Below are 14,935 nucleotides of genomic sequence, written 5' to 3'. Positions count from 1 at the left end.
GTAAATAAATAAGAAATGCTCTGATGGTCCAGAAGATGATGCAAGACCGCCCAGAGGAAGATGACCAAAAGGGAGTCTGTAAAGGATACTTGCACTGCTCTGTTGTTTTGTGCTGGCCAATGGCCGTAACAATAAATGTAAAGGGAGAAAGTGACTAAGAACAGCATCTTGAGGAAGACAGGCAGAGGGTAAGATTTGGAGTGGGAAAATCACATAATCAACGCACATGCCAGTTTCCAGGGTAAACTGTGTAAAAACAAAATTAGAATGGCTTTTGTTTATGTCCTGGACTATACATATAACAGCTTGAGTGTCCCTTGTTTATAGCAAGGAGGAAAGGCGCTATCCCTGGGATCTGATCCCCTGGTCTCTGTTTGTTTTGCAGTTTCTCAGTACTCTCTTTGCCCCTTTGAACTTTGTCATGGAGAAAGTGGAAAGCATCCTGCCCTCCAGCCTCTGGCATCAGCTGACAAGGATCTGAAGGAAAACAAATCGTCCTCAATGACTGCCATGACATTTTCTGTGCCAACTTCTCGTTGACCACCAGAAAGCATGATTTTTTTTTAAAGGAAGCCATTCCACAACTTAAAACTCTTCATGGATTGTCTGTTATAATTTTTTGTTGTTGTACAAAATACAATGATGTTTGGTTCTATTACATTTTGCTTTCAGAAAACATGAAAATCTTTAAAAAATAAACTTTTTGTGTATTGCAGCAGTAGTCTTGTATTCCTTTGCTCAGACTTCTTGAAACAAAGCTAGCCCCCTCACCTGCTTCCATTATGCAGGAATGAGAATTAGCAATCTTAGGTTGGGGATAGCACCAATAAAGCATAGGGGCAGGGACATTATTATTCTGTACAGGCCTTCATTTAAATTTTAAAGCACTATTACAGTCAAGGTCGACAAAGTGCTAATTGTTCAAACTGTTTTTCGTAATAGACTTAAGAGTAATTATACATTTTTGTTTCTGTTTTTTTGTACCCAGGGCAACAAATCAATAATTGTACACTTACATTTGCTAATGGCACTTGGCCATATTATATTGTAATACCTAGGAAATATTAGTAATACAGAAGTTATCCATTATGCCCTTAAAGCAGGCAAGCTGGAAAAAAAAGGTTAATGGTCTTTCTAAAAAAACTAAAATTGCTGGATATTAGTTCACATATCTATGTACATTGCTAAAGATGCTTCAGGAACTTATGGCACCTTTAAACATTTAAACAAAATGTTGTAAAAGAAATCATACTCAATAATGAACTGTTCTCCAAAAACAGCCCTGTAACTCCAAGGCATGGGTAGTGCAAGTCAGTCCAGAGCAATAATGTGTGTAAATTGGAACCATGGATCCCTGCAGTCAAATCCTTCCAGCAAGAACTTGATGGCTTCAGGCATCTGTCCTTAATTCTGCATTTATCCAATGAAGATATGAACAACCCACAACATTCTGGAAGTATGAGAACCAACATGGTAATGGTTAAATCACTCGATCAGGTGGACAGGGACTGAGTGCACAAGGCATAAGACAAGTGGGGGCCAATTCTGCAGGCACACAGATGCTGCTTAACTAGGTTAACCTTATAATTGCCAAAAAAGGATTCTAGAATCTCTTTTAGCATGCAAAAGGATCAACATTTAGGCTGTGTTTTAAATATGACTTCTAAATGGATTTTATACACTTTTTCCCTAGTTCCAACCAGCTCTTAATTTGACCTAGTTTACAGCATACATACAACAAATATTACAAATTACAACCCACAGAGCTGTAAGGGTAAGCCTCTGTCAATGTAAATAGCAATCTGCTTCTGACTCCCAAGTGCCAGCTGGAATACAAACAGCCAATCGTTCCAGGAGGACAGACCTACTTTGGTGGGGAAAGAGCTCCAGAGAGAAGGTTCTACTGGTACAAAGGTAGCATTTTCACCAATCAGACTTCAGCTCAAGAAGGGAGTTGGTGTGGGAAGTGGCAGGGGAAGGCAAAAGGGCTCTCATAGAAATGCACACATTTACAGCTGATGATTAGATTGTAAGGTTTATTGTACATTTGTTTTCTGCTTGGCTGATCAAAGGAGTAGCCCAGGGGTCCCCAACATGCCCCCCATGGATGCCAGGGCACTAGCTGATACCATTCCTGGAGCTTGGCAAGAGTTCTTAGAAACTGGAAGGGGTCAGGTGGGGCTTTTGCCCAGTAGGCCTTCTAATTGGCTATGCGGATTAAAAGAAATCCTGTTAAACAGAGCTTCTGCCTGAAGTGTTAAAAGTTACCATTAGAGTTATGCACAACCTCCCTCCCTGACATTTTGTGGTTGACTCCACCTCCTGTTGCAGCCATTTTGTGGTTGCACCCCCCCCCCCACCTTGTCAGAGTTCCCAAGATGCTCACAGGCTCAAAAAGCTTGGGGACCCCTGGAATAGTCTGTACCTTACAGCTGCCTCGCAGGGGGACCACAATGCAATGTAAGTAAGAGTTGTGTCAGCAGCATGTGCTTAAATCACAGAGATAGATGGAATTATTTCAAATTTAAGCACTAAGTAGCCGGTGGTGTTGATCTAACAGTACTTAAACGAGGTGTGAGGTTTAAACGGCAATCCAAAACATGCTTTCCTGACAGTACCCTCTATTACAATGTATGCAACTAACCTGAATAAGTTCCCAATGCTCAGACTTTTGCAGAACTGACTGAGTGGTGAATTCACAAGCAAACCAGGGAAATAAATTACAAAAGCTCTGCAATTAAAATCAAGGCATTAAATTAATCTTAATCTATTTAACTAATGTTCTCTTATTTTGAGATTATCAAACTTTAGCTCTTGACTCTTTTTTTGCAAGCAAGACAGAAGATCTTAATGGAACTTGCCTTTATATAAAGCTTTCACGTAAGGCTACAAAGTTCTTAAATTGTAAACATTCCAATAAATGAATTCTTAAAAACACCTACAAAAGCCAAAAAAAAAAAAAAAAAAGAAGAAGTCTACAAGCAGTTGAGCAGAGGGAAGACTGGTGCATTAAAGTGAGTTAATGTCCTCTTCCTTCCCTGTGGCTACAACCCCAATTTAAATCCGCCTCCCACATACTGCTTTCCAGATGCTTTTAGCAATTTAAAAAAAAATGCAAGGGAACCTAACCATGGGGCAAACTACATGTGACAGCTTTCATGGGTACAAGCCATGGATGCCACCCACTGCCATTTTAAAGTGATGGTTATCGGACTTGCACAATGATAGGCTGAGACGCTCTTGTTCCCCACCCCCATCCTGTGCCTTTTCAAGTGATGAAACAGTCATAGGGGGTGGTGTTCTGGTACTTGAAAGGGGGGAGTGGGTACAAGCTTGATCAGGATTGAAAGGGGGGGGGTGCAAGCTTGATCAGGATAGCCCACCATGCTGCAAGCTTGATCAGGATTGGCTCTTGCAACATTTTTCAATCACTTTAAAATAGTTGCAGCAACCATGGGTCAGACGCGTGGATGCCATCACATCTAATTTGTCCCACAGACACAGATTATATACAAAAAAAGAATCACAGCTTAGCATGCAGTCTGAACCACCTCCTTATTTCAATGTGTAACAATGACCATTCCATTTCTGTGTTTTCTGCCTTTTGCTTTGTTCCCATCTCACTCACCTTTGCTAGGACTTTTGAGTACAGCATTGCTTGAACAGTTATGTTTGGATATTTACGTCAACACACTATTACCCAAATAGCTGGAAGGTACTTAAAAAGAGATTCCACATGGGCTGGAGAACCAAGATTTAGTTTCCATAAAATTAAATACAAAACTTTATTAATAAGGATATACACATGCAGGTATTTATCAAAATGTCAAGGAAAACTGAACTAGATGTTATACAAAACTGAGTTTAATTTCCAGTATTTCTAAATTAAAGTATCGTATTTTTCGCTCCATTAGACGCACCGGACCATAAGACGCCCCCCCCCCCAGCTGGCCGTCGGGGCGGGGAACGCTGGCTCGCGTCGTTCTGGCACGCCCAGCCGCTCTGTGTGCCCCCCCCCCGCCTCCCAGCTGGCCACTGGGGAGGGGAACACCGGCTCGCGTTGTTCTGGTGCGCCCAGCCGGCTCTGTGTACCCCGCCCGCCTTCCTTCCAAGCTAGAATGTGCGTCTTATGGACTAGGCTAGTCCATAAGTCGCACATTCACTCCATAAGACGCACCGACATTTCCCCTCACTTTTGAGGAGGAAAAAAGTGCGTCTTATGGAGCAAAAAATTCGGTACTTTAAATAATGCAAAATCTGAACTCCAGTGCCATCAGTCATGAGTGGGAAAACAAGTCAGCAAGATTTTTTAATACTGTAAATTCAACTTGTAGTTTTACATATTGAAAAAAAAGCCACTTAAATTTTGTCGAATATACACCTCAAACTCAACTCTTCCTTAAAGTTATCTTGGTGAGGAGGAAGACACATCCAGATCCAACCAAGGTTAGTGCTGCCATTTTTAAAAAAGTTTTGCTCCATCTTCCTTTTTTCTCCAGAGGTTGTATTCGGCAAGGATCACAGTTTTGTCCATTTTGCAGCTAATAAAATACATGTTAAATTAAAATTAAAGGTCTACAAAAACAGTACAAAATGCTTAAAGCTGAGCCAACTAAACAGCTAATATAAGGGACACTATGGTATACTAATGGAGCTTACTACGGCACTACCCAACCAGCATATCGCCAGTTCGATTTGTTAGTACTTATATACCTTTTCAACAAGCTCTTTTAATTCGCTAACTTCTCCATTCAAACAGTCAGCACTGGAAACCAGGTCTTCACAAACTTTAGTGAGGCTTTGGGGTGGACTCCATTCCAGCACTAACTAACAAATGAAACACTGTCTGTTAAAATGCACTTAATTCCATTCATTGACAGCAGAACATCACCGTTAACTGGAAATCAATTCTAGTCAACAACACAAAAGATACATTTACTGTTGCAGATCAAGACTGTTAGCAAGAGAGCAGTTGCTCTGTAACTGCGGAAACAGAGAGTACCTGATTAGAAAGTAATGCTATTGGCTGTAAAGCCACGTTGTTTCAAGGTTTGTCATTCTAAAACAAGTTTTTGATCCTCTTAAACTCTGTTTATGAATCCAGCCTTCCAGTTAAGTGAGGGATCTTTCTTCATGGAAAACTCCTTCCAGAGAAAAAAGACTCTTCACTTAGAAGGGAGTCCTTAAACCTAGCCCATTATAATATATGCACATCATTTTTCATCACAGTATAAATACCATAAGTTTTTTTTTTAATGTAAGAACGTTTAAGCTGCTCTCCTGAAAGCATGCCAACGTGGAGCAAATGTGATGCTCCTGAAATCAGTTTTATTATGTTGATTCTGTTGTAATAACAAAGACATTAACCAATAAGAAATAATGTGGATTATCTGAACAAGGTTAAATATGAAGGCAAAGAAATGGAGAGCTGCTTCTGATTTGAATCAGACTGCTTACTAGTATAAATCTTTTCACTTTGTCAAATACCTTGTGAAAGTCTGTAGGAAATTGGTTCACCACATTCTGCACAGCAGTTGTAAGATGAATGCACTGTCTGTTGAGTTTCACGAGAAAAGTAAGAAACTCATCACCACTGGAACAATAAAATGAGACAATAGTTATACATTCAATTATGTACTCAGCATAACCACAATTTTTAAAACACAGGCTATTAAACCGGGTGTGAAAATTATGTTAAGATCAGCATAACTGCATCGTTAATTTTTATGCTCTAGTCACTAGAAAGGAGTCTAGAGAAGTGTGTGGTTGTCCTGCTGTCCTGCAGGCCCAGTGGGGCTTTGGTACCCACCTTCTGCACCTCCCCAGTAAGCAGGCTGTCTCAAGCTTATGAAATATTGCCCATGCCACTGCTTGCTTCATGGTCACATCGAAGAAAAAGGGTGACTTCTCAACTAAGGTAACTGAAATACATGGGTAGTATCAAGGTTTTAAATGACTGTGGTTAGGTGCCTGCGCCTTATGAAAAAGGAAAAAGTAGTAGATGATGCTGGCACTGACACATTTTTTACACATGTTTTCTAAGTTGTTTCTTTTTCTGATTATGTAAAAAAGTGATCACATGTGGTGTCTATGTATGCCATGGTACCCATTGATGTTTCCCAGTGCTCAACGTCCTCCTTCTCCAAAGCACCCCGTCCCCAGAGCAAAGAGCCAATCCTGGCTTTCTACCCCCTCAGTGGAGCAGGAGGTGCTTCAGAAGAGCCCAGGAGGCATCGCCTTTGGGCCTGCAGGGAGCGTCCATGCAGAAACAGCTGCCTCTACCATAGGAAGGTGCTTGGGTTGGAACCTTGGCTTGGAGCCTGCCAATGTTTTAGTAACTGACCCCAACCTATATGGCAGCCATGTGTGGAGGCACCCTCTACCTGCTTATAAAATTCCAGTATTGCCTACAGGTCCAGCAGGCTGGGTACCTCTGATTCCTATGTAGAGTAACACACATCTAAAACGCTAAAACGATGGCACAGTTCGATTCATGAGAGGCTTTCTGCTCTTTCCACATATGGTGGAAAGTTATAATGGCTTGGCTCTGGATACTGCAAACTTCTGCTTATGAGGGAGAATGGGGTTGGGTTCCACCCTACTATGCTTCTTCTATTTATGGAGCAGAATCTTTGACTCCAGCCATGGTGATATCCTGATATGTATTCATCATTCTTGCAGTCATGGATAGACTGTTTTATAGTTTCCTTCCATGAACACTTATTTCCATGCTAAAAAACCATTATTCAATATCATTTTCAGTAACACACTGTACTGAATAATAATTTAAGGCCCACTGCTCATCAAAACAACCATTTTAGTATTTTTTTCCCTTCAGGAGTGACTAACTAGTCACTGTGTTTGTTCCTATTTTTTCAACTGACATTTTACCTAAATTCTATGTTTGTCACTTGAGGCAACTCTTCTAATTTCACTTCTTCCACGTGCAGTTCTTTAACAGCATCTAAGATTTTCTGTTGATCTCTGGTATCCTTAATCCCAATCTAAACAAGAAGACACTTAATAATTAGAAAAAAATGTAGACGAAATTAGAATATAAAGTCTAAATGATACACTAACTGTAACCATGGAAAAATCTCTAATCATTTATAAATTAATAGCATGGTCTAACACGAAATCAATTTCTCTAAAGACAAGAAAACCTTAAATAAAATAATTAATCTACGTAAATTCATCCACGTTATTTTGTTATTTTACAATTTTAAATGAGAGGTACAAATTTTAATTAATTTTAATAAGATCTTAAAAGTTACTTTAAATAATGCAAAGTAGCACATATATTAGTACAAAGTAGTAAATAACTACTGAGACTTAATAAGGATATTCAGGACTAAACCCCTAATTCTTATTTATTTTAAGCAAAGTTTCAGGGTAACTTTTGACATTCATTATCAAACTGAAAGCTCTTAAATTCTTCTTTGAATAATGCTTGCAGAAGTAGCACCCCCATGTGGTTGTTCTCTAGCTTTCAGGCAGGGAAGTTGCAGACAATGTCCTAGTTTAACCATCTGAGCCTCATTTTGGATAATGTATATGAGCCCCAACCTAGATAGCCCAGGCTAGCCAAATCTCATCAGATCTCAAAAGCTAAGCAGTGTCAGCCCTGGTTAGTATCTGGATGGGAGACCACAAGGAATACCAGGGTCACTATGCAGAGGCAGGCAATGGCAAACCACCTCTGAAAGTCTCTTGCCTTGAAAACCCTATGGGGGTCACCATAGGCTGGCTGCCACTTGACAGCAAAACAAGTATGCCTGAAGACAGCAATAGAAGCACAGAAGCAGCATAAACAAGATCTTTCATACATAGCTTTCCGTCCATAGATGTTGTGGAAACTCCCCACTAATGAAAAGGAATTCTGTCAGCAGAACAGGGCTTCCTCACCACCTCCAAAATACCTTTCGCAAAAAGGGAGACGGGAGTCTCAGGGACATCATGGAGTGGCAGGGATACGAGGGAAATCACTGGATCTAATCCTATGCTCATTGCTTTGAAAATGTATTCTTCGTGTGAATTCACATTCTTCAACACCTCTTGGTATTGTGTATTGACCTGGCAAGGCATGACATTTACCAATTTGTGTCCATTGCCAGTACTGATGCATTTATTCCGTTCAACTCACATTACTTCCAATAACTATTAATGGAAAACGTGACCATATTTGTAACTACATAGAGCTTTTTTTAAAAGGAACAAATAAACATTCCCTCATTTTGTTAGCATGATTTCTGTGATAGCAGCAGACTCCCTGCTAACAGGGCAACTCCATCGAGGAACTGATGCCTAAAATAGAATACCACCACAGGAATTCAATGGTCATATTCTACTTTATATCAGTTCAAGTAAATATTTAAATCAGTTCAAACAACTATACAATTATATGAACATTAAAAATAGCCATATTGAGCTAACCTCTATCAAATCTTCTTTTCCCATCGTCAAAAGCTGCCTTAAAGTTGTCTCTGTCTCCTGGATGAAACAGAATTATTTTGTAAGACCACATTACAAGATAGAATCTAGCTCTTCCCAACCTCCAAATGTTATCATCCAGATCAATAAATCAAACCAAGTATCAAGATTTACTTAAGGACATTCTTGTATATCATAGAACTTCAGTATCATTCAGATACATTAAATTTATGTCCTCAAAAATAGCCTGAACATTTACAGCACAACCCTAACCAGAATTACACCCTTCTACGTCCATTACAGTCAGTGGGCTTAGGAATGCACTGCTATTGTTTATTAAAATACAACTTGAATCTTAAATCTTAACAGTGACATTTGAAGCAATTAAATGCACTAAAATGTTCTCCACACACATATTTCCATTTCACTGAAAAAAGAATTTTACCTTTAGAACCTCTGATATATGTTCCAGCTCAAGGCTATGTAGAAAAACTTCCAGGTCACCAAAGGCTGTGTAGGAACTATATACACATACACATATGTTTTATTATTATTATTTTTTAAAAAAATACAGCATGTCTGTAAACAATATCTAACTTCATTTAGGACTGCATTTGATTGATTTAATAGCAGTCCTGAACTGCTATTTTAAATTTTGTGGGTTTTTTAAAATGTATGTTATGTGTTTTATCTATATTGTAAGCTGCCTAGAGCTCTGTATGGAAGAAAGGCAGCTAATAAATGCTTTAAATAAAGTAAATAAATTTTAACCTGCGTGTATTTTCAGGCAACAACACTGCCATGTAAATGCAGAAATGTGTACTTTCAATTTAGGTAGAGAAAAACAGAGGGGCAAATAATACATTTGATCAATTTTTTGCAGCCAAAGTTTAAAAAGCAAATTCACTATTCTTTGCAACCTTCCTAAGGAGAATAATCTTTATGAACAGAATCATTTCACACTTTGGTGCAAGCTAGTGACAAATTACTTTTGCGTACAACCCACCTCAGCATAGAAGGTTAATTCAACAAATGGTGTCAAGCAGAACAGCCAGTAACAGTTGGGCATGTTTCTTCTGATCCAGCCTTTGGTGATGGGCAGTTAAGGGCCCTCCACTTCCACCCCCCACCTTGATACCAGGCCTGTGCCCAACTGGCCATGTCAAGGGAAGGACTTCCCATCTTGGCATGAAGTGGCTGGTAGACCGATTAGTCATGCTGAGAGGGCTCACCAGAAAGGCTAGGGAAGGAAAGAGAAAGCAGGAGAGGAAACCTTGGGAGGCAGCATGCTAGGAGAAGCATCTGAAAAAGATGTACTTGTTTTAGCCCTAGCAGCTTACTGCGCCACACCAGAGAAGATAGATTTAAGAGGGGAATGGACATGTTCATGAAGGATAGGGCTATCTATGACTACTCGTCAAAATCAATACTAGTCATGATGCATACCTATTCTCTACAGTATCAGAGGAGCATGCCTATTATATTAGGTGCTGTGGAACACAGGCGGGATAATGCTGCAGCAGTCGTCTTGCTTGAGGGCTTCATAGAGGCACCTGGCTGGCTACTGCTGGACTTGATGGGCCTTGGTCTAAACCAGCATGGCTTTTCTTATGTGCTTAAGATTGCCTATGCAATGGCCTCCTTGATCTTCTAAGTAGCACAGGATCTGCTTGACTAAAGTAAAGAACCTTTTGTGCTCCCTCCCTTCCCAATTCTCAATAGCCTGGAACTAACAAGTTATTTTTAAAATAAAATAAAACGTGTCTCACTGATTGTTTATGAAAGATTTCCCAGTCTTAACCTGGATACACCGAGAGTTCAAGAACTACATGAAAACCCCTTCATCCACACCTTTCTAATGCCTTTAAAAGACAGACTGTGAATCTGTGTAAGTGACAGATTCCAGAAGTTTTCTAAAATGTATCTATGCTCCTCAGCTTCCATATATGAACCTGCCAACTCCAACACTACTTTCCATAATGAGGCTGGCAGCATGCAAGGCACCATTCAGAAAATATAAGGGTCATTAAGATGCCAACTTGCATAGCATTTGGGTACATAACATAACATTAAAGGGTATTGGTTCTTGTAGGTTATCCGGGCTGTGTAACCGTGGTCTTGGAATTTTCTTTCCTGACGTTTCGCCAGCAACTGTGGCAGGCATCTTCAGAGTAGTAACACTGAAGGACAGTGTCTCTCAGTGTGAGAGACACTGTCCTTCAGTGTTACTACTCTGAAGATGCCTGCCACAGTTGCTGGCGAAACGTCAGGAAAGAAAATTCCAAGACCACGGTTACACAGCCCGGATAACCTACAAGAACCAATGAACTCTGACCGTGAAAGCCTTCGACAATATATTAAAGGGTATCTTTAGCACATTTCTTCATTCTGGTGTTTTAGGTCAGTTTCAATATGCTTCTTTTGAAGCATTTCAAAACTGGCAACCTGCTGCACCAACACCTCAAGAGAATGGGAGTTCTATTCCATTGTATGTATTCATTAGAGATGTCAATGAAGATTTAGGCTTGTTAACTATCTGGTTTTTAACAGAACAATGAAGTTAATTTAAACACAAATTGCAAAGCTTCAGTGAAAGGATGTTCTTACAAAGTCTACCCCCACTTCCACCACTCTGTCTCCTTCACCGTCTCCCCTAAGAAATTTTCCTCAGGGAAGGGACCAATCTTGTCCTCTGCCACACATTATTATAGCCAGTAGCAGCAGAGGGAAATAACTGTAAGTTAAAAATAGCCTAAACAACAGAAATATCCTGAAAACTAAAATTAGAAATCAGGAAAGGTGCCCAATAAATAGGCAAGCAAAAAGACACAGAATACTAAAACTTTTCTTATCTACGCCCAACTATTTTAAAAGGTTTTCCAGATCATATGGCAAAGTTATTGTTTGCATTTGTATCTCGGTGAAGAGATGTATCTTCAGAAAAGGCTCTGGAAAGAGGCCACCAAATGCACTAGGAAAGACTGAACTATAGCCTTTCCTACACATGAGGCGCATCTTAAGATAAAGGCACATGCATTTGAACCTTAGACCAGAACTATGGTCATAACAGACTTGCTACTGAAACGCAACCTCATGACCACTGCTGCAACTTAGGGAAATAATACTGATTGTTGCCTCTCAAACTGGGATTGCATGGTGAAGAACTCTCTTCCCCTATGAACTCTGAAGGCCCCCCAATCAGTGTTTATCACTTAGTTTATTACTAAGAGGCGAAAGTGAATTGTACCTGCATGTGATGAATACAACATGCCACGAACAAAAGCAATTCAACAGCTAAATTTCAGTGCCTTTTTAAAATTAGGAGTTCTTTTTAAAGAGAGGGATTGAATGAAGGTTAACAGGAAAATGAACCAAATGTTAACCATGCAAACTTTTGTAAAATTAAATGAGTTACTATTTGATTTCATTACCCGGCTCTATGACTTCTGGCTGCCTCAGGTACTGCTTGCAGAAGTCTGCCAATAGCCGTTTCTTTAGAAAGATTCTGGAATCTTCCCTGGAAAGGATGTGCAGTCAAAGAAAGCAAACTGAAGAGCTAAAAGGATAATAAACAAACAGGGTTAATATTCTACACAGCAGAATGCTTGTGATATTTCTAATACACCCATAGTTTACTTTAACTAGTACTAGTCCTCTGCTAACCCAGACAGAACAATTTCTAATCAACTTCTAAGGTGAGTGTGTGTGGCTATTCTTCAGTGTTTATTCCTCAGAGGTAAAAATGATGATGCCAGTAAGAGATCCCTCAGTGGCAAGACACGTTGACATTATGACACACTGGGGAAGGCTACATTTAATACATTTAATTGCCTCGCTGTGGTTACATCTACCTATACTGCAGCTTATCAGACAAATTCTACAGGCTAACAGTCTGTTGCAGCAAACATATATCAGAGTTTCATAGTGCCTTAAGTTAAAAACATTATGGAACAAATTTTCATTGACCAGAACCCTTCTCAGAAGCATGTAATCTCCAGCTGAAGAGACACAATGTGGCCTCTGGCTCCAATGAAAGAAGTCATAGTAGATCTGTGACATTTCTATACAAGGCACAAACATATATACAACATTGAAGTACCCATTCGTAACAGGAATTACAGTTGATAAATTAGCATAACACACTTAGAAAGAGTATTAAAATTCACAGTGACACATTTACTTATAACTCCAATTAAATTCAAACTGAACATTCTAGTTCAGTTGTTGGGCAGCAAAATTATTCGTGCTTGCATTCTCAGCGCAAGATCATATTATGCACAAAGCCAATACACTACCTGTGAAAAGGCTTCAGGCTCCCAAAACACTGTTGCTGACCTCAAAGTCACTAAATTTAACAAAAACTTCAAAATATTTGAAGTGCCTGAGTGAACAGTTACCACCAAATTGTATTTTGTTCAGACTGGATTTAATTGGGAATATGTTTTGTTGTTCTGCACTACAGGTACTGAACTAGCATATCACAGCCAATGACCAATAGCTGCTACTGTGGAAAGGGTCACTCTCTTGTCTGCTTGATATATTTAAAGCTTTTGCAACCTACTTTTTAAAAAACTAGAACCCAAGCCAAGGGACTACCAACACCCATCCAGCCCACTCGTAGCTCTGGAGGAAAAGTTAGTCACTATTGCCTCTATACCCTGTGAACCACATGATCAAACAGGAACACAAGAGATACTACAAGTCACTGGTCCTCATCTGAACACAAACACAAAAACGCACAGGCCTCGCACATACATGAATACTTATTTTCTCATACACACAAAAAAGGAAACTTGTGAAAGTTGTACACAGCTCATATGAGACAAAACATTCTGTCAATCACTTACAGAAGCAAGGAAGGAAATGATTGCCTAACTATCGTGCTGAAGGGCACTTTATTCCAGTCCGGTCCTGCCTACTAGGCTCCCTTTGCTGCTATCAGACTCTGTCCATCTGCGTACCAAAAACTGCCACAGCAGCAAGCAGGCTAGGGCTTGGCTAAGGCAAATTTGCTCACATCAACCATGACATACAAGGCAGCTGCCTAGCAACACTTGCACAGGCAAGGCAGCTTCACAAGGCTGAACCAAGCGGTTACCCTCGACGTTATAGATGGGCAGGTATACTCAGCTACCAACAGAGCATGACTACGCACAGAATACCCAATGGAGGAAAACAAGACATTCTGCACTATGTTCCTGCCTGGCTTATGGTAGCATTCAATAGGGAAGTGAGGGTTATAACATGAATTTTCCTACTGTTGTGGAATGACTTTTTAAAAAGCATTAAAAAGTTAAATAAAAGCTGGAGGTTAAATAAAAGGAGACCAACTCAGACCCATTTCTTTATTTACTTACTTCATTTAACCTCCATCTATCCCACAGAGACTCAAGGCACATTACCGAATTAGAAGAATGTGCAAAAGACCAGTATGACATCTCATAAACAATGCAATAAAACTGGATTATGCATTTAGAGAACAATGAAATAAAAGCAGTAAAAATACATCCACTAAACAACACAAAATGAAGGGGAGAAGAAAAAAAACTGCCTATTTTCCAGACAAATTCCTTTTAAATGTTCTGAACTTTTTAAAAAGCCCTCCTGAATTTTATCAACTAATTCTAGACTATGTCAGACCATCTGTCACACATTATTGATGTTCTGGCCATCTCCGCGATATCCATTCAAACTTCATATAGAAATATCAAACTGAACCTCCTGTATTTTTTGGTTTTACTGTTTATAATTGCTTCCTCTATATGCTATATACACAGCTGTTCATGCACCTGAGCTTTGTTCTACCCCGTAAAAGTACTGTACCATCCTAAATGTCAATGGCCTTAGAACGGTGTAACTCTGCTTAGTATGGCCCTGTGAATGTTAGCTTTTAAGATGCCACATCTTATAGCCTTATAGCATACCTGCAACAGACACTGGCATTTCTCAGCTATTTAATCATCTCATAATGCCGCAGCATTTTAGAAGGTTTATAAAAAGACAAGCACCAGGATATATGAAAAGGCAGCTTCATGCAACTCAAATGTCAAAAGAAAACAAAGAAAAAGGTTTATGAAAACTGAGTTTATGAAAACTGAGGCAATTAATCCCAGTCTCCACAGAACAATACCTCTGCATGTCTGTTGTCCTTTGCCACTTCGCCTGGTGTCTGTCCATCTTTTGTCTGAATGGATTTATCAGCTCCAAGTTCAAGCAATCTGAAGACTACTTTTTTGTGTCCCTGGCGTGCTGCCCACGTCAGTGCCTGTAACGATCAATTAGTTTTTTAGCAGTATACAAGCAGGTTACCCAGTTTTATTTATTAATGTTATTTTATTTATATTTTAAGCTGCCTTGAGTTCCGTAAGGTGGAAAGGCAGCTAATACGTGTTTTAAATAAATAAAGAAGAAACTCACAGGGGAGGGGGAATCACTTGGTCACTTGCCCCCTCCCTGCCTCTCTACCTGCCCACCCAACTCCCACCACTCTTCCTGCTTGCCTACC

The 14,935-nt window shown here is 39.7% G+C and overlaps 2 protein-coding genes across 6 annotated transcripts in view; one reads left to right on the top strand and one right to left on the bottom strand.

Moving 5' to 3' along the window:
• The window catches only part of ST7 (suppression of tumorigenicity 7), a 102,654-nt gene extending 102,092 nt beyond the window's left edge, over positions 1 to 562 (top strand). For all 5 annotated transcript variants that reach the window (XM_056845774.1, XM_056845773.1, XM_056845771.1 and 2 more), the window contains one exon: positions 386 to 562. In XM_056845774.1, the coding sequence (XP_056701752.1) occupies positions 386 to 481 (96 nt within the window). In that variant the 3' untranslated portion in view covers positions 482 to 562. The remainder of the gene's footprint in view (positions 1 to 385) is intronic.
• Positions 563 to 4,362: 3,800 nt separating this feature from the next.
• Positions 4,363 to 14,935, bottom strand: part of ASZ1 (ankyrin repeat, SAM and basic leucine zipper domain containing 1) — a 32,208-nt gene continuing 21,635 nt past the window's right edge. Inside the window, exons 6-13 of the mRNA XM_056846496.1 lie at positions 14,561 to 14,695; positions 11,862 to 11,986; positions 8,876 to 8,951; positions 8,434 to 8,490; positions 6,892 to 7,004; positions 5,488 to 5,593; positions 4,714 to 4,827; positions 4,363 to 4,541 (exon numbers count right to left, since the gene is read on the bottom strand). Coding sequence (XP_056702474.1) covers positions 4,389 to 4,541; positions 4,714 to 4,827; positions 5,488 to 5,593; positions 6,892 to 7,004; positions 8,434 to 8,490; positions 8,876 to 8,951; positions 11,862 to 11,986; positions 14,561 to 14,695 — 879 coding nt within the window. The 3' untranslated portion in view covers positions 4,363 to 4,388. The remainder of the gene's footprint in view (positions 4,542 to 4,713; positions 4,828 to 5,487; positions 5,594 to 6,891; positions 7,005 to 8,433; positions 8,491 to 8,875; positions 8,952 to 11,861; positions 11,987 to 14,560; positions 14,696 to 14,935) is intronic.

This window comes from Euleptes europaea, chromosome 3, assembly GCF_029931775.1.
Source record: "Euleptes europaea isolate rEulEur1 chromosome 3, rEulEur1.hap1, whole genome shotgun sequence".
Lineage (NCBI taxonomy): Eukaryota > Metazoa > Chordata > Lepidosauria > Squamata > Sphaerodactylidae > Euleptes > Euleptes europaea.
Note: the sequence above shows the minus strand (reverse complement) of the source record. Positions and strands in the feature narration are given on the sequence as shown.